The 21,302-nt window shown below is 43.4% G+C and overlaps 2 protein-coding genes across 2 annotated transcripts; one reads left to right on the top strand and one right to left on the bottom strand.

Annotated features, from left to right (window-relative positions):
- The first annotated feature begins 167 nt into the window (after positions 1 to 167).
- On the top strand, positions 168 to 6,614 carry Ost48 (dolichyl-diphosphooligosaccharide--protein glycosyltransferase non-catalytic subunit Ost48). Its single transcript, XM_077654713.1, has 11 exons — positions 168 to 379; positions 500 to 610; positions 691 to 777; positions 860 to 963; positions 1,443 to 1,537; positions 1,634 to 1,727; positions 1,817 to 1,965; positions 3,654 to 3,801; positions 4,999 to 5,119; positions 5,563 to 5,669; positions 6,133 to 6,614. Exons 1-11 carry the CDS (start codon positions 235 to 237, stop codon positions 6,286 to 6,288), a joined length of 1,317 nt encoding a protein of 438 aa, XP_077510839.1. The 5' UTR covers positions 168 to 234; the 3' UTR covers positions 6,289 to 6,614.
- Positions 6,615 to 6,701: 87 nt separating this feature from the next.
- LOC144121480 (uncharacterized) lies at positions 6,702 to 20,972 on the bottom strand. The gene is made up of 11 exons (XM_077654705.1): positions 20,756 to 20,972; positions 20,512 to 20,657; positions 19,562 to 19,774; positions 19,099 to 19,213; positions 17,998 to 18,070; positions 17,291 to 17,404; positions 16,396 to 16,470; positions 15,943 to 16,015; positions 14,191 to 14,289; positions 12,566 to 12,667; positions 6,702 to 9,419 (listed from the first exon to the last, which is right to left on the bottom strand). Exons 1-11 carry the CDS (start codon positions 20,785 to 20,787, stop codon positions 7,225 to 7,227), a joined length of 3,237 nt encoding a protein of 1,078 aa, XP_077510831.1. The 5' UTR covers positions 20,788 to 20,972; the 3' UTR covers positions 6,702 to 7,224.
- Between the last annotated feature and the right edge of the window lie 330 nt (positions 20,973 to 21,302).

Below are 21,302 nucleotides of genomic sequence, written 5' to 3'. Positions count from 1 at the left end.
CAAATACACCTCTAGATAAAGAAATAGTTCGATCGGTATATTTTAGTAAATCAATTCGAGCAAAATACTTATACATTTTTTTATGTTATCTCGCTAAACATGTAAGCGTGAATTGTGTATGTTGCGTTTTTCTTCAAATTTGATTACTCTGCGACTTGTTACGCGGATGAATACGCCCTCGTACTTTTACACGTGGAAGCGGGTGCTGCCGTGGCTACTGCCGGCATCAACAACATGGCTGTGAAAGTGTATTTAGTTTCTTGTTTGTTCGCGTTTTCTGTGTTATTACCCCAGGTATTTTGTGGGGGAGACACGCTTGTCCTATTAGATAATCTAGCAATCAAAGAGACGCATTCGATATTCTTCAAATCCTTGCAAGGTGAGTTCGGCGCCGGCTCTTCAACTTGTGAAGTGTTGACGTGCACTCCCACGATACGTTCTGAACGCGCTATCTGTAACCGTTTTCTTACCGCTGAATCAACCTCGTCTTTTCTTTCAGATCGCGGTTTTAAGCTCACTTTCAAGTCTGCGGATGACCCAGCGTTGTCCTTGAAGAAGCATGGAGAATACCTGTACAAGCACTTGATCCTGTTCTCGCCTTCGGTGGAAGGTAGGCGAACGCCGGTATCGCTAGCACGGTAAAGGTTGCATGCAGTGCTTACCTGGTTGTCTTGGCGTCTTGTTGTTCAGAGTTCGGAGGCACCATCAACGTCCAAGCTCTCACAGAGTTCGTCGACGACGGAGGCAATATCTTGGCGGCTGCCAGCTCCAATGTCGGTGCGTCTGCTCTCTCTGTCGACCGTGCTCACTAGAGTAACTCGCTGGCTGTTGTCTTGACTGTCGTATTTATTCCTACAAGGCGACGTTATCCGTGAGCTGGCCAACGAGTGTGGCTTCGAGATTGACGAAGAAGGAAGCTATGTGATTGACCACATGAACTACGACGTGTCTGATGAAGGCAAGGTATGCTGTTGAATGCTTCACCTCTTTCGTGTTGGCTGGCCTTCTGATGTTCGATTTAATAAGCGCCTATCGTTGTACTTGTTCAGCGAAACATTTGTCTTTAATCTTTTGACATGAAGATTGCAGCGCGAAGACATTTTTACTGTGGAATCTCGTTAATTCAAACTTCCGTTTAACTGGAACTGATGCTTTTGTCCTGTAAACATCAAGTACGTTAAATAATAAGCTCCCGTTAATTCGAACTCCGCATAATTTGAAGTTTCATACTTTTTGTCCCCTTCAAGTTTGAATTAGAGAGACTCAACTTGGCCTTGCAGTACAGCCTTTTGTTGGGATATTAGCCCCTAGCTCATAACTCTGAAGGTGGGTGTTTCATGAAGAAGACACCGAATATCGCGTGACTTCAGAATATTGTGCGTTGCCAGAGACGATTTCAGCTTTCTGGGCTTGGCAGTCACAGGGCATGTTGTACATTGCAGCATACGACGATTGTTGCTGATCCTGAAAACCTGCTGGATGCTCCCACAGTTGTCGGTAGCAAAAACATACCGCCTCTCCTCTTCAAGGGTGTTGGGTATGTTCGGAAGCTTTCACAGATGCCTCAGCATCTAGTGCTAAGTCATTTTTCATGATATTCGGAATGCTGTACAGTAGCCCCATACATTTGCAGCGTCATCTCTGATCAGGAAAACCCTCTAGTCCTGGAAGTGCTCACCGCATCCTCAACCGCCTACAGCAGTAACCCAGACAACAAGATCACAGAGGTGCGCACACGTCATTATCAATCGGACTCTTGGAATTTTTTTTTTTTATATTAGGCTAGCAGTCACTAACAGAGAACTTTTCTTCACAGTACCCCCATGCCGTCGGGAAGAACACGTTGCTCATTTCTGCACTGCAAGCGAGGAACAATGCTCGTGTAGTGTTCTCTGGGTCCCTGGAGTTCTTCAGTGACAAGTACTTTGCATCCCCTGTCCAGAAAGCTGCCCCCAATTCGAAAAAGTATGTGCAAGATGTTTCCTGTAGGCATTGTGAAAATTTGGACAATGTCTGCTTTTGCTATGGAGTTCTTGTTAATCTTTTTCTTAATTTAATGTGGTCTGATAAATTTGGATACTTAATGCATGCGATGCCTTTACGAAGTTAGGCGTTCAACTATGCCTGTTAGCATCAAGGTATTAAATTCACAGTCCATTGGTGATTTCCTTGCTGGAGTGCCATTGTAGCGCCTTTCACGGTGTCATGTCATGGTGCAATATGTTGCTGTGCAGACAGCCTTCAGAAAGCTTATTAGCCGCTACTTTTGCACCTTTAATAGGACTGGAAACTGACCGAAGTACGTTATGAAGTTGTGCTGGAAGTCTTGCCTAAAAGAGGAATGCTGATTTTAATTTGACGCTTAAAATTATATAGGACAAAGTGGAGCAACATACTGTGGGAATACCTCTGTGCTATTAGTGTATCTCGCACTAATATGTGCATGAGCACATTTTAATACAATTTATGCTGGTTCACTGTGTCATCTAATAAAAGAGGCATTTGTGCTAAGAAGTGACACTGCTTTTATGTCAAGTAGAATCGTGGAACAGCAGAGCAAACAAGCATGTATGATTACCATGCTACACTCCTGGAGGCAAATGCCAAGACAACATTTTCATTGTTCATTGCAAGATTACTTACTTGCCACTGGTGCCACATTTGTTTTCGATGCCTCAAATTTGCTGCCATCTGATTGACTATCATGCTTGCTTATCATTGCATCTAGCATTGGTCTAAGAGTGTTTTTGCTGAGAGAAAACTCATTCCAAGTTGTTCCATTGTGTTTCTAACTTAACTATTGGAGAATTGGGCACTTAGGGCTCCAACCTTCTCCTAGTTGCAAAAAATTGCACTGTCCAGGTGTTTGTGGAAAGGAATAAGCAAGTAAATAAAAAGAGCACAGGGATTACATTTCACATTAGAACCATTGTACATGCTGCATTGAGCATGCCCTGTACATTTCGGGTCGAATTGAACACAAATGGGGCAACTGAAGCGCAAATACTAAAATGAGGTTTTAGCTGATTAGCGGAGTTGGTTTTTACTTCAAACGCACAATGATGGACACTCCCTGTAAGTGGTAATGAACCGCACCTGCATTTCCCCCCAGCATTAAGAAATTCATTTTTCTTTTTACTCTCTTTTAAATGGACTGCTTTGTGTTTCATTTCACCCCAATACCATCTCCAGCGTATCAGCTGTGCCTTGAAGATGGAGGTCTGGTTAGCACACCATGAAGCACACCAAATCTACTCTACCCTGGGGGATTCCCCTAAACATTTGACCAACACTGTTCCCACTTCGAGTTACTGATCAATTCGCTCTCTCCCTACCATAAGCTTGCTCTCCCAGTTATCTCAGCTGGTAGAGCGACTGCTCCGTTGAAGCGGTGGTCCCGGGTTTGAACCCCGAACCAGAACGAATTTTTCTTTAACTGCGAAGTTTCTGAGGAAGTTGTACAGCTTTTCTTTGTAGCCTTATGGCTGTGCTTCGCTGGGTGCCAGTGAGTAATTACTCCCTTATTGCAAATCTACTCTACCCTGGGGGATTTCCCTAAACATTTGACCAAGAGCTGTGAAACACTTGCATAATGACTGGAAGGATTTGGATGACGCCATAGAGTTGACATGCATCACATTTGAAATGTGCAGGCATGCCACATCCGGCAACCAGGCTTTGGCCGTTGCCCTGTCTCAGTGGGTCTTCAAGGAGAAGGGTGTGTTGAGGGCCCAGAACATCAAGCACCACAAGAAGGGCGAGAAGAGTGCGCCTGAGGCCTACACCATCATGGACGACGTTGTGAGTCATGCATGTCCTTGTTTGTCCTCCTTCATTTTTCTTCCTTGACGACATGGCTGTATTGCTGCTGTTGTTGAGAATGAGTAAAATGGTCTGCCTGTGGCTGTACCAGAGCAAAAAATAGGATTGTGGTTTAATGTGCAGATTGCAGTCTTCTACTAAGAAAACACTGTGTGTCCTGGTTTGCTCATTTATTTCCTAGTGGACAGCCTCCTAGTCAGAGATGACAATACAGTTGCTTCTTGCGCACACTGCGGTGGCTCAGTGGCTATGGCACTCGGTTGCTGATCCGAAAGACATGGGTTGAATCCCGTCCGTGGAGGTCGAATTTCGATGGACGCAAAATTCTAGCGGCCTATGTACTGCGCGATGTCAGCGCACGTTAAAGAACCCCAGGTGGTCGAAATTCCCGGAGCCCTTCACTGCGTCATCCCTCATAGCGTGAGTCGCTTTGGGACGTTAAACCCCCATAAACCATGAACCTTCTTGCGCACATTTGCACTTTACCTGGTTTAAACATACATGCAGGCAGTGCTGTGTGTTGATTTAGGTTGCTTGAACCAGGCATTCATTGGTGCCAAGCTTGGTGTTGGCAGAAACCTTTCATAAAATTCATGGAGAGCTGGAGCCCTATATGTCTGGTTGCTCATGCGGGAAAACTGCTCATGCCTGCCCATGTTAGGGGTTTTATAGTGAGGACTTACCTTGAGCATTTTGTGAGGAACTAGTAGGTGAGTGCAGTCACGGTCAGATTAATACGAAGCACCATTATATTTGCTGCCTCGCTTTGCATAAAAGAAATCTGAAGGTTAAATGCACATTGAAAAGTGCACATCCGGCACTTTCCTGTGTATCAGTCAGCCTTTAATATTTGCTACTAAACCATGATGACACAGGAGTGTGTTTCATTTTGTTCTGGCATTCTGGTCATGACTGAGTCGGAATCAATATGGCGGTGATCACTTGAGGGCAGATCTGCTTGGATTAAGCGCCTAACCACAGAGTACTATTTGCAAGAAGACTGAGCAAAATGTATGAGATTAGTTGGCTCTTTGATCCTTCACCAGCACTTTTTTTAGTAGTATGAGGTATCGTTTTACTGGAAAAATTTAATGGCTTTCGTCAGGCAGACATTTGCACTGCCAATGCATTGCTTGAGCTTGTGTGAAAGTGTAGATGCAAATTGCCATTTGACAGGTGTACAGCATTGAGGTGGAAATCCTGAAGGGTGACAAGTGGGTACCATTCGAGGCCAACGACCTGCAGATGGAGTTTGTTCGTATTGACCCATTTGTGCGAACCAAGCTCCAAAAGAAGGGTGAGTGCTAACCTTTGAATAGAAGCTTTTTTTTTTTTTTTGCAAACCACACACGTTTACTGCAATTGCCAGTGTTGATACTTTTTCATCTTGTGTAGTGAAAACACGTGTTACTTGAATAGCATGTCATGGAGTGCTCTTGTAGTTGCCACCATTATGCTCTTTGGCGGTTAAAAAAGAGGGGTTGGGGGGGTATGTGAAATGTTTACGGGAGGATCAGTTTCAGGGGAGAAGCAAAGACTGTCTTAAATGTTGTGTAAATGCGTTGCTTTGTCTAATTCTTGTAGCATAGTGTACATTAATAAATAGTGTCGGGGCTTAATTGTGTGCACAGGGGCTTGAGCCTTAGTTTAGTTCCATCATATATGGGTATGTGCATTAGATGCTAATGTGGTTGATGGACTGTTGGAGCCTGTAGTTAATGTTTTCCTTTTCGCCTGCAGGTCAGAGGTACGAAGCCCAGTTCAAGGTGCCAGATGTGTATGGTGTCTACCAATTCAAGGTGGACTATAACCGCGTTGGCTACACCCATCTGTACACATCCACTCAGGTGAAACATTTTCATTCGTTGCCTTCTTTACTTACTTGATTCTCTGAATATTTTCCCATGCATTTAGAGTTAAGCTTACAGCATTCCTTTCTGCAGCTTGCTTCAGCATAAATTAGTTTAGGCGGATGAAAAAGAAATAGAAATAATATTGCCTAGCCCAGTGGGAGTTGAATGTGAACACCTGGTTAAGTGGTTTTCTTACTCATTTAACTTGCGGTTCTAACAGGTCAAAGAGTATGTTGCCTGCATTCATGACTATAATCGGCATAATGTGTGCGGGTGCCTAATCTGGCATGCTTTGTTGTGTTTTACATTTGAAAAGTTGTTTGCAGCATTGATTTTGGCCAGCCTTGCATGTGTGGTTTCGCATACTGTGTCACAGTCTTATCTCGCATTGTTAGTCACTTGTGCGCATGTGTGCCATAGCACGTGAGCCCTAAGTTTGGACAACTCTCTGTTCCAGGTTTCGGTGAGGCCACTGCAGCACACGCAGTACGAGCGTTTCATTCCGTCGGCTTACCCATACTACTTCAGCGCATTCTCCATGATGGTGGGAGTGTTCCTGCTGAGCTGTGTGTTCCTTCACCACAAGGACGTGCCGAAGAGCAAGGCCGAGTGAATGGCGGGTGGCTGGCCACATCACCTCATTGTGCTGCTACACACACGCTGTCACATCGGGTGTCTATGCCATTGTCTCATTACGCAAGAGTCATCGAGTGTGCACGTTTCCTTTTGAACGAGTGGCATGCACAAGTGGAGTGCAACTCTGGAACCTCCTGCTTTAGCTGTGGGTGTGCAGGCGAGTGGTTATTGAAGACGGTGTGACTTTTTTTTTTTTCCTTTTCTTCACATTTTGTTTTTGTTTGAATGTTGGCATATTGAATGTGAGACATTGTTATGGGTTTTCATATTTTTTTTTCTTTTTCAATAAAATGTAAACTAAGATACCACGAGTTGGTCACTTTCGTAATACTTCTAAAACTGCCTGCTTCAATTGCCCAGGCATTTTTAATCACACTGAATTGCATTTTAGGCTGCTTCAACATTCCTTTTATTCTTTTTTCTCATACATTTGGGGAGTGTGTTGGTATGTATCGAAAGGCGCGTTAAAGAAAGATGAAACATTTGTTTTGCAATAGAACAGGTCTTCACATGCTGCAACCTTGCTAGTTCTGCAAACTTTTGCAGCAACATGTCATGCTGAGAGGTGGGCTAAAATCCCTCAAAATGACAATGGGAACAGATGCCAAAGTCTGCATCGCAGAAATGTCAGTGTAAGGTGCAGCAAAGAAGTTGATAGCAGCGTATGCATCAGAATAAGTCAACACTTCAGAAATGCAACAATACAAACAAAACTGGGTTCCTAGGCCCATCTTTGCTCTAGGTAAGAAATGAAACAAAATATGTGTAAAGTTAAGGAGGACTCAACACAGTGTAAGTGCGTCGTTACAAACAATACAAATAGTCAACCGAGCACAGCTTTGCTCTAGGTCGTGAAACATCAAATAGGTGATGAAGAAAAAAAACCAAAAGGGGTCGACGCAGTTGCAGATTGCTACTCTGTTGTGTTGAATGTCTGTGAGCCGTCAATGCCTTCCAAGCTGATGAAGTCGGATTCACGGTCCTGGCTCATGCTGCGGGAGACGGAAGACAGGACATCTTCAAATGTAAGCTCCTGTGTGTTGGACAGAGAGTCAAAATCGCTGTCTTCTGAGTCTGCTGGTTTGCTGACGCCTACCACATTAGCCACATTGGCAACCACATTAGCTAGTGCTGCTTGCATCTTTGCCTCCATTTTGGCAGCAGATTTTTCTTTTACTGGAACCTTGAAGGAAGGCTTCTTGGGGATTTTAGGTGCTACCATTGATGTGCCTGATGGCTGATTCTGCTTTGATGGTGCCTTCCTTGCTTTTGCAGATGTGTCTGTAGAAAGGGCAGCCTCTGTTTTGGCAGGCTTTTCTGTGTTCTCCTTGTTCTCAGAGGCTGGCTGTTTCTTGGGCTTGCTGCTCTGTTTGTTCAAGCTGCTGCTGTTTTTTTTCTTGGCTGCAGCGTCCTCGTTATCGTTGCACGACTTGGGTAGCTTGGCTTTACTCATTCCGGTTTGTCTTGTAGGTGCAGCGCAGGCATTTGGCGCTGCGCCAGTAAGGTCAGCCACCAACTTCTCCCCGGGTAGTACTCGATTTGGCTTTTTAACCTTGCTGGGCTTTTTTGGTGCATTCATGGATGGAATCGTGGTGCCATGAACTTGCATTTTAGGGTCAGTTGTCTGCACAGATTTTCCATTCGGAACCTTGTCGGGTGCAATTTCTAAACCCATGACTTCACTTGGCACCAGGGGCCTATCTTCTTTATTAGTGCGTAGAGCTTCAGCTCTCTTCGGACCACTAAGTTTAGGCCCGTAATGTATTTCAGAGAGCTTCTTAGGTGCTGTTGCCAATGCAATCTCAGTGCCGTGATCTTGTAAAGCATTGCCCTGCATTGATGTTTCATTTGGAACCTTCTCCGGTGCAGTGCCTAAATTCGTGCGTGCAGTCTCCAAACCCATTACTTTATTAGGTAGGTGGGACTTATCTGTCATATTTATGCACACAGCTTCAGCAGCTTTGTTTAGGCTGCTAAGTTTGGGTTTACAATCGGTTGTTATACCGGTGTCAAGGAAATCGAGCACCAAGTTGATGTCGGGGAAGCATTCAGGCTGAGGTTCTTCATCAGTTAATGTATTGGAGAGGCTTTTTATTGCTTCTGTCACTGTCTCCACTACACCATTCCACGAATGGCTGTAAGTGGGTGATTCCAAAGACTTGACTGGTTCAGCACTTTGAGCACTGGCAGGTGCCATGTCGGCATAAGTTGCGTGGTTTGTGGCAATATTATCCGCAGGCATGTGAGTCGTGTCAGAGGGCTTGGGATGTTTCGCATTGTCATCCTTTGATGCACATTTTGAAGGCAGCGGTGCAGCAACTGGCAAGTTTTGCTGATCGTTTTCAAAAGCGAGAGGTTGAGGTGTCTCAAACATGCTTTCAGAGTGGTTAGAATCTATTTCCATTGTTGCGGCTTCTGAAGAGACAGTGCCTTTATGATCCCCAGAAGGCAGAAAGAGGCTTTGCTCAGAAGTAGTGGCAGCATTGTCATGATCCTTGCTTTGATGTTCTTCCTGCATTTGATTTGCTGTTTTGTTTGAGTTCTGCATGGTGTCTTCAGTGCTGCTTGAAGCCATTGTCGTCTTGTTTGTGTTCAGCTTGTGTCTTTTCTGTGAATCTTGAGCTCGCTTGATACCTGGCTTCGACGACGCAAATGTAGATTTCATTGCCTTTGCATCTGGTCGCACAACCTGCTTCGCAGGTCCTGCCAGATTTGAGCTGGTTTTCTTGCGAGCACCTTGTGCTTTGCCTCCTTGCTTGGAATCAGAGTCTGAAGAGAACATTTCTGCAACATTGCCATTGCCCTTGGTTTGAGGTCCTGCCTGCATTTGGCCTGCTGTATTTTCAGAGTCCTGCACAGTGTCCTTAATGCTGCTTGAAGCTGTTGTTGCAGTTGGAGGCAATGAAGAAATTGTGGAAGTCATCTTTGTTTTTGGCTTGAATGTTTTCTGTGCATTGCCTTGAGCTTCCTCGACACTTGGCACTTGCACAAATTCGGATGGCATGTCATTTAGGCGCCGTTTTCCAGCCTTCTTCAAGGGTGGTACTTGCTTTGAGAGAGTTTTCTTGGGAGCGTCTTGCGCTGTGGCTCCGGACTGGGGATCTTGAGCTGAAAAAAAACGTTCCTTGATGCCACGTTCTCCATATAGTGGCATGAGATGTGTGTATACGACAGGCCACTCCTCAAGTCTCAATTTACATCCGAGGTTTTAATGTCCCAGGTACCGTTCAAGTGCAGTGCATTACGCTTGACGCATTTCATTCTAAAGAGCCGTATTCTTTTCTACACTTAGAACTTTTCTTTAGTGAATATGTATGAAGGGGGATTTCTCAGTGCCATAAAATGCAAATATTTGTGTGCATTGGATACAAGCTATGCAACGTGGTTTTTATGTAGCAGTGGGACACGCTAGTTCTGAGACAAATCAGTGCCATGTGCTGATGCGATGCATGTTGTAGTCAAACACTGCTCTATGAATTACCCAGTCAGCTGTTAACTGTTTTCTGTGCAAGTGAATTAGGTTCAAGCTAACATAAGGGGGAAGCTGGCCTTTAAAAGAAAATTATTAATGAAGTCATATTTTTGAAAACATCAGGAAATATGTATGTTTGTGTGCTGATTTCACGTATGTAACTTGATTTTATGTAAAACAAGTCCTTGTACATTTATATAATATGTTCTGCAACTTTTTGCCAAGAGTTTTAAAGAAATTTTGCTGCAGGAACTTGCTAGAATACATGCCATTGGCTTCACGACATCAAGCTATACAGTAAGGGTAAAATTATTATCCTGCTTATCATAGAATTTGAGTTTCAGAGTTTTAAAGTTGCCACTTCATAAATGGGAAGAAAAATTATTCCTGTTTCCTGAGTGACAACTTCAAAATCCTGTAACTCAAATTCTATGACAGGCAGGATGATAATTTTACCTGTATTGCATAGCTTAATGCCAAGAGAAACCAATGGAATGTAGTCTAGCTAGTTCCCTGTAGCAAAGTTTCTTCAAGGGAGGCGCGGGTCTTGAAATGATCAAAAAAGTCAAAAATTTCAATTTTGCGAAAGTGGCATTTTCGGGATCAATACACTCTAAAGTTCGTGCCTAAAAAATTTCAAGATCTAAACTCGACCTCCAACTACTAAAATGTCTATATATTTTGTGCCTACAAAGCCCGGAAATAGCGATTTCGGAGTGAAATATGGCAATACTTTGCGCCTGTTGCTTCCCACGACCGCGTCCCTGGTGGTTGTCATCTTGGTTTTGTTTGAAAGCTGGGTCCCTTCCCCGCTACCTGGTATTATTCACTACTGTGAAATAACTTTGGAACGTCCGCATTCTGCTGTTTTTCGAGGCCTCTACGACCTCTGAATGGCTGGTGCGCGCACTTCGAATCAGATTTTCTCACTTTAGTGAGTTTTGACAACATGACTAGCCTTACGGAAGTTCTTATTATGCTTTTACGGTGCAATTTCAATTAACCTTGTACTGTTGAATGCAGAAAAAAACTATGGACCTATGCTGTTTTTGTTTGGCTGAGTCAAACATGATTTTGTAAACCATAATGTCTCCTAACTATACTTCATAATTATGGTGCTTGGAGAAAATTTAACATTTTTATATGATGATGTACATTCACAACAATATAATTGGCATAGCTCCAGGTAGTGCGGCAAGTCATTGGCTACAGCCCCATTTCAATCGAAACCAAAAAATGTAGAAAGTGTCTTAACGGCCCGTAAAAATTTAAATAATCAGGCTTCAGTTATTTTCATATAATGTGAGAGCTAATTAAGATGCATTGAAACTAATTATAATTAATTTTTGAAACCAGAAATCAGAAACATATACGCACCTAATTTCATTACGATATATTTAATAATGGAAATGTTCATTTCAAGACCAGCGTCTCCCCTTAAAGCTCTCGACAAAAAATTACAGAACACAAGGACTTACTGTACACAAAATTAAATGCCATATTTGGATTCAGCATACAAAAATACATGTTTCCTGAAGATTTCATAATTGTGACTTCAATAATGAAAATTTTTTTCTAAGATCCTCTTCCCCCACTTAAACTATTTTTTTCTTTGCGATTACTGAAAAATACTGCTAGCAAAAATATAAAAATAAGTTTGTCGCATTGTTGACTACGTTTAAGGGGGACAGGGGCATCTAGGGCTGACAAGGAAGGAAAAAAAAATCAATTTTTTTGGAAATATTTTAGAAATCTGCAGTTGAGATTCTACTTATGAAGTTTTTCATTTGTTGGATCAGATATTGCCATTCGTTGTAGTTCCAATTTATAATTCAAGTTTGTACCTCACCTCATTCTCATTTTCTCACAACTCAATTTTTTTTTTACTGCTTACAAGTTCACAAAAAGGGATATCTCTGCATCTAGGGCAGATAGGGGAACAATTTTGGTTGCAGCATGCTGCTAAATTGTTGAAGCTGCAATATCAGGACAGATTTCTCAGTTTATGCTTACAAATTGTTTCATGCACTCTTTGGAATGCTCGTAAGGCAGTCCTGTTAACACTGAAATTTATTGTGCTCTAATATAATTAATACTGACTTAATTTGAAAAGTAATTCCAACAATGCATTCCTTATACTTTATACTAACTTGCCACATGTTAATAACAGTTTTCTGTTTAGTGTTTTATTTATTTTTGCAAACAAGGGAATGTAAGTGTGTAATATCTTGGGGAAACATTTCACATAGTAAAGAAAGTGATTGAGTACTTGAAATCGGCACAGGAAACTAAATAAATCTGTATTTTTTGGTTCAGAAATAACAAAAAATACCTCTCAAGATCTGTGTCTCCCCTAATATTAGGAGTGAATACCTAAGTATCTTGCTCTGGCTTAGCTGGTGCCATACCTGGTGCCATAGGGGAATTCTGCAGAGTTCATGTAGCTGTTTTATTTTGTGACCTGACCTAAGCTGTCTCAGCGCACTTGCTGTGTGGTAGGTTTGAGGTGGTTTTTAATTAAGGTACGGATGGGGGTTAGCCTTTGGCAATTTTAACCTGCCAGCTGAACCCTCATCTCTCACAACATTTCTTAAACCTTGACAGCCCTGAGAACAGGAACGATTCTGAGGTTCATGGCAAAACTTTTTTCAGTTTTGCTACGGTCATTCCTCGAAACCAGAGGCACACTGCTTCTTAGAAACTTTACATGTATGGTGTCTGGCTGCGTATGCTGTAGAAGTGGGACTAAACTCCCCCCCCCCCCAGCATTCTGTTTCCTCACCTTTTTTGGAGCTCACTTTTGGCTGTTTTGGGGTTGGGCAAGCAGGCTGTGACTCTTCAGTGTTGGCATTCTTGCGTGGTCTGCCTCTTGGCCGCTTTACACCTGCATGAGGTTCTCGGTCAGTAAGCCAGACTGGCAAGGCTTGTGCAAATATAAACAAAAGCATGGCTTGCTCCAGCCTAAATAAGCACTTGGAGTAGGTTCTACTGTGTCTTAAATAAAAAGTAAGGTCCTTTCCCTCACAGACCTGAGTATGTCTCCTTTAGTTCTGCACATTGTATTACTGTGGTCTTTTTTTTTTCTCCTGTATTTTAACAGATTATTGGCTCCTTATTGCAGCAATTTGCTATACATTGCTGACACTGTCATGCTTCTGGTTGCTAAAAGCAGTTCTTGCTTGTACACCTAATGACATCAGGCCAGAACTTAGTTAATTATTTCTTTTCTGTAGGCTTACTACATTAAATCTCCAGCAGTTTGGCTTTGCGACTCTAGCATTACTTAACTTCGTGGGTGTTTCCAGGTTTGGTTGCTGGTTACAGAAAATGCTCAGTGCTGGTATATGGTGATAACTTTGTTACATCTCTGTTGTGTTACTATTCACTTTGGGTTGCTTGTGAAGGGATCATGTCTGGGCTGTCCCTGTTCTTCCTCGGCCTTCCGCGTGGATACCCGCCGCGGTGGCTCTGTGGTTAGGGCGCTCGACTACTGATCCGGAGTTCCCGGGTTCGATCCCGACCGCGGCGGCTGCTAGGGCGCCCGTGTGCTGTGCGATGTCAGTGCACGTTAAAGATCCCCAGGTGGTCGAAATTAATCCGAAGCCCTCCACTACGGCACCTCTTCTTCCTTTCTTCTTTCACTCCTTCCTTTATCCCTTCCCTTACGGGCGCGGTTCAGGTGTCCAAGGATATACGAGACAGATACTGCGCCATTTCCTTTCCCCCAAAACCAATTATAATTCCGCGTGGATTCCTGACTGCAGTGGCACATGTTAAGGGAGCACGTTTAGTACTTTAATTTCTTTTGTGTACTGCTTTAGTACTCCCTTCTCTAAACAAATGTGAAGCTAACATTAATTTCTTTTCTTCTTCCTGAAAGTGTTAGTGGGTGCGCGTTGCATACAACATGTACTTGGCATATTTTCTTTAAACTGGCTGAACAAGCTTTGATTAACTGTAGAAAGTTTTTGTTATGTATAGGTGACTTTCCCGATTGAAGGACTAGTGCCAGCACTGGCTCAAAGCTTGCTGGATGTTAGCAGGCAAGTTTTCAAAGGATGTCTTGAAGCAAGTTTTCATGAAATTATAAGCACGATGCCATAAAATTTTTTAAAAAATTTCATAGTTGTTTGCAGTTAGGCAGTCGAAGGTGCCAGCAAACTTTATCAGAGGTTAACGATTAGTTTTCAGCAGACTATTATATCGTACGTCGTTTGGCAAAAGTTCTGCTTGCATTGCTTGTGTCCAGTAGTGGCATATGCAGTTAAAGCATGAGCCATATGTATAAAAATGCTTCTTATGAAAGAAATTACTTGGAAAGTAGCACCATGCATCCATTTATTTTCATTCAGTGAAAGCCCTAAAGTAATGAGAGCTAAGAGAAGTTCTAACCATTCACATGCTCACCTTGTTTGACGCTCATTTCTAGCTGGTTTGTGCGTGAATGTGCAGGTTCTTCCTTTTCAGTCTCCTGATTTGCATGTGATCTCTTCCTTGGGCGTTTTGCTATTAAGGAAAGTGTTGAGCAACATATTAAGGTAGTATGCGAAACACAAGCCAAGTCAATTTGCTGACTGTGAGCCAGAGGCTCTGTAAGGCATTATGTAATGTTAATTTCTACAGTCTTTTACTGTGCTAGGGCTGCTGCAGTGGCTCAGTGTTTATGGTGCTTGGCTGCTGACCCAAAAGACGTGGGTTCGATCCCGGCCGCAGCAGTCGAATTTCGATGGAGGCGAAATTCTAGAGGCCTGTGTACTGTCAGTTCACGTTACAGAACTCCAGGTGGTCGAAATTTCCGGAGCCCTTCACTACGGCGCCGCACATAGCCTGAGTCACTTTGGGATATTAAACCCTCATAAATCTTATTTTGCTAGATACGCTGTGCGTGGCAACAGGGAGGGGAAGGTTCAGAGCTGCCGCATGAAAGCATTGTATTGCTTTTTGTAGCGAGAGCTACACTGGGCTACCAGTCGAGCATTTCGCGGTGCATGGGAGAGGCCAGTTGTGCGCATGCGCTGTTACTATGGCAACCAGAGAGGAGCAAGGTGTAGCGTGTGCTCCGGCGTTACCGCGGCCATGCACCCGCTCCACCGTCGGAGCCGACGTGACGTCACACTGATGAGCAGTTGTATGCATGCGCCGATACCATAGTGACCAGAGAGACCCCACAGCTGTGTCGCCGCCTTGCCACACGCCGCTCTATCACCCGAACCGCACGTCGCATGCGCAGCATTGCGTATAAAAGGCGGAGATGTATAACAACGTTTGACATGCATGCAGAGAAGGAGAGTCCAGCCACTGCTAAATGGTATAGACAAGAGAAGATGAACTCTTCCGATCCTGAGGTTGTTGCCTGGCACTTGGCTACTCAACAAAGAGAGAATGAGCCTAAGAAGGCGAAGAGAGCAGCGGAGACGCCCAAACAGAGAGATGAACGGCTTGCCAAACGGAGATGCCAGACTGCCGAGCATAATAGACTGTGCATAGCCGCCGAGATGGAGCCTATGGAAGGCGTCAGTCAACAGGAACCAACAGAAGAGGATGTGAACGCCTGTCGTGTGACTGATCACACCATTCGAGATTCCGAAAACAAGCTCAGCCAGGGAAATGTACCTCTCGCTACGTATATTCTGGCATAGCCAAGCTAAGCCACTGCCAATTTTTTTAAAGTTGTTACTTTGCTCATTAAATATTACGGATGGCGGCGCCATCTGGAAGTAGCGAGCAGAAGCTGTTGCATTTTACACCATTATTTACTGAGGAACCTTTTTTTTGCTTGTTTTACCTCCCAGTTTCTCTAGGACTGTTTTGTCTAGGGATATTTGTTATTGCATCTGTTTCACTGATTTTGTTGCCAGGCGAGGGTGCAGTTATCTACAATCTCGAATTCTTAACTTGGACGCAGTTTACATAATAGACCATGGGTGTCATGACAATCCATAAACCCTCAAATTTCAGCCAGTCAGACCGCTATTTTTTGATACATGGGCCCTATGGGAAGTTTCGCAACTGGTAAGATCGGAAAGCCCCGACAGCTACAAAAACTGCCCCGGAAATAAGGAATAATTGCTGACTTAGCACGGGACTATCATTGACCGCATCTTTTCTAAAAGCAGTACTAAAGCTGGTTGTCCACACTTATTCCGTTGCATACTGTACCTTTGGAATCTAGAGGCAGGCACTTGCATATATCTGGATAGCAATTTAGGAAGCAGTATTTCTTGATGCGTTCCTGCAAAATGGGAAGAAGTAATTTCATCCACATGTAAAAGGCTACAACCAGCTTGTTTACTTCGAAGCAATTTTTAGCTCTGGGACCCTGATTGCACCCCAACCCCCAAAGAGCTTCATATTTGTCTTGGCTGTTCATAGAGGGCTACCGCAATATGGAAGAATATGTTCATTTGCCGACATGTTTACTTGAGCATGTTCAACCTCGGATCATCTAGCTCTAATTGTACAATAGCGTGTGACCCTTCAAATGAACCTTTTTGGTGTCATGAGCTGACCTGCAGCTGTCGAAGCTGTATGTTGCTGTGAGTACTCATTATCCACATGTACATTACTAGTGGCTTGTGGATTTGCATGCCAGTTTAAATAAAAGGCCCTTACTGCTACAGGCAGTTTCATTGCCAGTTCTGCAGTCTCCACGGCTGCATCGAAAGCCCTTCTGAAGTGGCCAGGAACCTAAAATGAGAGACAATTAGATTGAGCCACAGCGTAACATCACACAGTATGCAAGAGCATCTCAGTCAAAGCGATGACATGAGAGCCTCGCAGGTTGAAGCAGCAATATTAGAACCAGTTGCCTTCCAAGGGAAGTGGTGTTGACTTTGCAAGTAGAAATGCACTGTGTAGAGAGAAGGCATGGAGATAAGCTTCTCTGCTGACAGTTTGATTTTTTCTGGCATGTTTATGATTGGAGACACGCTGTTCTGCTCAAGAGAAGAGCTGTTCTGCAAAATAGGGTGAACACTTAGAAAGAACAAGGCCTATGTGGCCACTTTAGTTGGTAAAATCTTGTAGTACAATCGGTTCTCCATAGTTCAAACTCGAAGGAGGCCAAAAATTTAATTAATGAGAGCCTTATTGATACACTTGGTGTTGATGGGACCAAACCGTGAGTTTGCATTAGATGAGTTCAAATTATAGTGTGTCAGCTGTAATTACTAGCTAGCCCAGCAAGAAGCTCTTGTTTTGAGGGAGAGAGCGTTGAGAGCGAAATAAGAGCAAACAAAAAGTGCTCAAAAAATTAATGATATGGTGGTCATGAATTCAGAGGTAGGTCTTCAGAATCTGATTTATAAGATCAAATTCTTCTAAGAAGTAAAAATCTGGACACTTTTGCTTGGAGCAGGCCAACATGTACGGTGCTTTCCAGAGTCAGCAGTGTTTCCGTAACGGTCTCCATTTTGAATGAGTAAAAGGTTCTCTCGTGATATGTGTATACAGGCAAGCAACCTTCGTTAGCAGGAGCAGCCAGAATGTGGGTATCAGAATTGCTTGCCTTGTTTCTTGCAGGGCCGTCATGATTGTGGGCCAGATGGAAAGCCATACAATTACTCTCTCGGACCCATGCCCGTGTAACGTTTTGGTCCAGAAAAGTCACATGGTAGTGAGTCTAGTTATGAGAAAGAAAAAAAGAAGAGTTAGAGTTCATGAGCAGACCAAGCTGCTGACCCACATTTCAAAAAATGGCTTGGCAAATATATAACATATATGAATGCACCAGTGCCTTAAAATAGGCAAAACCTGTCTTTTTCACAAACTATTAGAACACAGTAGAAATGACAGTGGTGAGGGAAATTAAAAGCATGCACCTTGCCAATAAATTTTTAGTCTGAGGGCAGACTTTTGATACTGAGCAGTTTCCAAATGCATTTAGTTCAACCCCGAAAGGTTGTGCCATGCTGCTGCTAGTGGCAACAGCCCTGAATGACATGTGCACTTAGTGCAATCTACTGAAGAATGAAATGCTTATACTGAAAACAAAAACAGCCCTGCATATATCTTAGAGATTTGGAAAGGGCTTCACACCTGTTCCTAGTTTGTGCTAATGTATGTCAGAAAAATGATACAGAGGTAAACAGATCCATGTCATATCCACAGTTCACATGACAATACTTTTCTTGTGTCAGACGGCTGTGGGATTGTTTTTGACATAATGTGCCGGGTGCCAAAATGTGATTGTTTTGTTACATTAGGTATGCTTACTGGGAGCCCAGGTCTTCCTTCTCGCCACTCGTAAACGCCCAAGTCAGGATCGTCATCAATCATGGCGGGCCACCTGGTGTTAACAGCATGAACGAAAGAAATCAGTCCATCAAGGCACATGACATTCTTTTGACAATCATTCCTAGCTCATGAGTGCCCACTGTGCGAACATGACTGCGAGGACAGTGAGCAGAAAACAAGAAGTTGCATCAAAATGGATCCGTTGCTGTGAAACTTGACTGGCTATTCTTCTATACTGCTTCGGAAGAGGAGCAAGACATCATTAATTTGACAATGCAACCGGAATGCGTCACATGTAAATTTTCTTTTTTTTTTTTCTGCAACAAGTGTAACTCGTCATATATGTTTTTTGACCATCTCTAGATGGAATATAATCATGCCTCATCATATACATTCTTTGACCATCTATACATGCAAAATAGTCATGTCAGCCTGTCAGACATACACTTCTGTTTCAGCCGCCGCGGTGGCTGAGTGGTTATGGCGCTTGGCTGCTGACTCGAAAAGATGCGAGTTCGATCCCGGCCGCAGCGGTCGAATTTCGATGGAGGCGAAATTCTAGAGGCCCGTGTACTGTGCGATGTCAGTGCACGTTAAAGAACCCCAGGTGGTCGAAATTTCCGGAGCCCTTCACTACGACATCCCTCATGGTCCGAGTCGCTTTGGGACGTTAAACCCCCATAAACCAAAACCAAACCAATCTTCTGTTTCATGTGGTCGCTCAACAAGCCACTTTGTTTTGTGGTCGCTCAACAAGCCACTGGTCTTTTTCAATACATTTCACCTGGTGAAAAAGAGCTCTGCTCTCAGTTCTCATGGATGAGAATAAATTCTTTTGTTTTGCAAGGAAAGCTCGTCATATGGAGTGGAACTAACTTACAAAGTTGCTCTGCCACATAAAAATTCATTATTCAGTCAATTCTGATGATCAGGCAGTAAAGCTTCTCAGCCAGAATAAATGTGATAACTTGCCTTCAAAGTACAATGCCTAGCATGGTAAACAGTGTTTATAATTTGTGAAGGTAGCAATAAATAAGCATTAACCATTTTGGGATTTGGTTGTGCTTATATCATTCTTACCATGGGTACGTGTTCACCCTGGCCCAGACAACAGAACCTACAAAGTACTTCGCCTCCAGCAAGTCATCGTCAGGCAGATCATCTTCTTCTGCTTCACAGCTGTTGTGTTTTGGATCTGGAAACAAGCGCTACTTCAGACTTAAGTACAAAAAACATGCATGGCTTACATATCTCGGTGCGATATTGAATGCTCAGTTTGACATTTCGTCATGGAACTACTATACTGATAATTTGTATCTGATGGAAGCTACAGATGCTGCACTCCCTTTCAAACCACGTGTCTGGTCACATATGCAGTATTAAGTTTATGTTACTATGCTTGTGTTTGCTTTTGCGATTTGTGTTAGGCAAAACAAACATCATTAGGCACGTTTAGCATACCATTTCAAGAGCTCATCATCAGAGCAAGCATGCAAGTTGAATTTAATGTTGTTTCACCAAAGCTCAGCATGGACACGCGTACCTTTGTTCATAGAGCAGTACCACTTTTCAGGTAGCTCGCTCGGGTCAATGACATCAGCAAGGTAACGCCACTTGTTGCAGCCTGGGTGATCGCACTGCACCCATGTACCTTCTGTAGTGTTGATTCTGGTTTCAAGGAGCTCTTGCATTTCTTGGCTGAGAGGCAAGCTTTTGCCCGAGTCCTGAATTGGCTTCTTCACTTGCTCCTCTGCACCTGGAAGAAAATGAAATAGGGCTCAGGAAGTTATCTCAGCCTGATGCCTCATTGTACAAAAAGAGTAAATTAAAACAATGTAAATTAAAACTAATTGTTCCATTTGAAGGTGTTCACTCCTCAGGTGTGCTGATGTCTTTTCGTATCATTTTATTGTAATGGTGGGCCACAGCTCAAGCAGGCATTCTTTTTCTTTCTCCTCACAAAAAGAGATTTTAGTGGTTACAAGAGAGGTGCGCCTATTAGTCAACCTGGCATGCTACTCCAGATGAGGGTGAAAAAAAAAAGGTGAAATTGAATTCAATCATGCATAACACTTCCGCACTGACAAACACATGGGATTTTCAAAGGATTTAAGGTAAGTTAGTAGGGATTTTGTCTCGGCGCAGTCGTGAACATTAAAGTGCCAAATGGAAATTCTGATCCATCGCATTAAAAACCAGCGCTAAAAAACACACACAGGGGACGAGACGGGACACACGGAAATTCTGAGTAAGGTGCTCAATAAAGATCTCTCCCACCTAAATGCCAAATTGAGTTTTGAGCAGATATAAAAGATTGAAAAAATGTTCACTTTAGGTGCGGCCAATGTTAATTTTCCAGCATAATATGAGCCAGGGCAACATGCGCGGGTTACTAATTATCATGCTTAACTAAAACCTACAAATCAGTAACCAATTTTTGAACACTCTTGCAAGCTATCTGTTCAGAGTTCAGCATAATTTTTAATTTCTTACTACTGCTGTAAATGAGCTTCCTAGGCTTAAGCTTCCCGGTAGCAGACGAGCGACCCTTTTTCTTTACTGGGGCTCCAGGTGCGGTCAGGACACTATTGGAAGCTACTTGCGGAGGAGTTACTTGCTCCATGTCGTCGTCGTCGCCCCTGAAAAGTTTGAAGCATTCGAGCGTTATATGAAGCGGAGAACAGCACAAAAGACAGCCGCAACAATGCAGTCGAACTCGTCGATGGCTATCCATTACCTGACGGCGAGCTCCTCCTGCACTTCTTCCATCTATGAACTCGTCGTTTCTGTTGGAAACACGGTCGAACTGCTGTGGTTTGCGAAAAGAGCGTACGCGCAGCTAGCGACCTAGAACTTTAAAGAAGGCTGAACGACTCTTCTTCCAGATAATTTGCGACCAATACCCTGCAGCCGTTTGAGACGCGACCAGCACGAACGGCAGTCTAACGGTTTCTGCAGTGTCGTACAGTCTGCTCAACGCCACATGCATAAAGTTAATTAGTTAAGAACGACGTTATGCGAAAGTTAAATGTTTGATGTAAGCGTTTTTTACGCAAGTTTTCACTTGTATTAAGCTTTCAAACGCTCGTTGGCAGGATAAAAAGTTATACGCGAACGTTCGTTGTCGTCTGCTACAGCTCTCGCGCGACAGACGCGCGCGTGGCCGTTGCTTCGAAACTGTCTTGGTGAGTCGTTCAAAACGGGATTGCATGCCTTAGTGCAAGGAGCCTGAAATATATTATCGCATGTCATTTTAAGATGCTACACAAGCAGGTACACGTAAA

This window comes from Amblyomma americanum, chromosome 2 (assembly GCF_052857255.1).
Source record: "Amblyomma americanum isolate KBUSLIRL-KWMA chromosome 2, ASM5285725v1, whole genome shotgun sequence".
Classification (NCBI taxonomy): Eukaryota; Metazoa; Arthropoda; class Arachnida; order Ixodida; family Ixodidae; genus Amblyomma; species Amblyomma americanum.
This window is presented reverse-complemented; position numbering and strand designations above follow the sequence as displayed.

Excerpts from the sequence above, each read along its gene's own strand:
- LOC144121480 (XM_077654705.1), bottom strand. The coding sequence starts at position 20,787 with ATGGAAGAAGTGCAGGAGGAGCTCGCCGTCAG. Across the intron at positions 17,405-17,997 it reads AAGGAAGACCTGGGCTCCCA|ACTCACTACCATGTGACTTT; the intron begins GTAAGCATACCT and ends TCTCATAACTAG. Across the intron at positions 14,290-15,942 it reads CCTGCCTCTAGATTCCAAAG|CAAAACGCCCAAGGAAGAGA; the intron begins GTACAGTATGCA and ends TTTCCTTAATAG.
- Ost48 (XM_077654713.1), top strand. The coding sequence starts at position 235 with ATGGCTGTGAAAGTGTATTTAGTTTCTTGTTTGTTCGCGTTTTCTGTG. Across the intron at positions 380-499 it reads ATTCTTCAAATCCTTGCAAG|ATCGCGGTTTTAAGCTCACT; the intron begins GTGAGTTCGGCG and ends CTTTTCTTTCAG. Across the intron at positions 1,538-1,633 it reads CTCCTCTTCAAGGGTGTTGG|CGTCATCTCTGATCAGGAAA; the intron begins GTATGTTCGGAA and ends ATACATTTGCAG.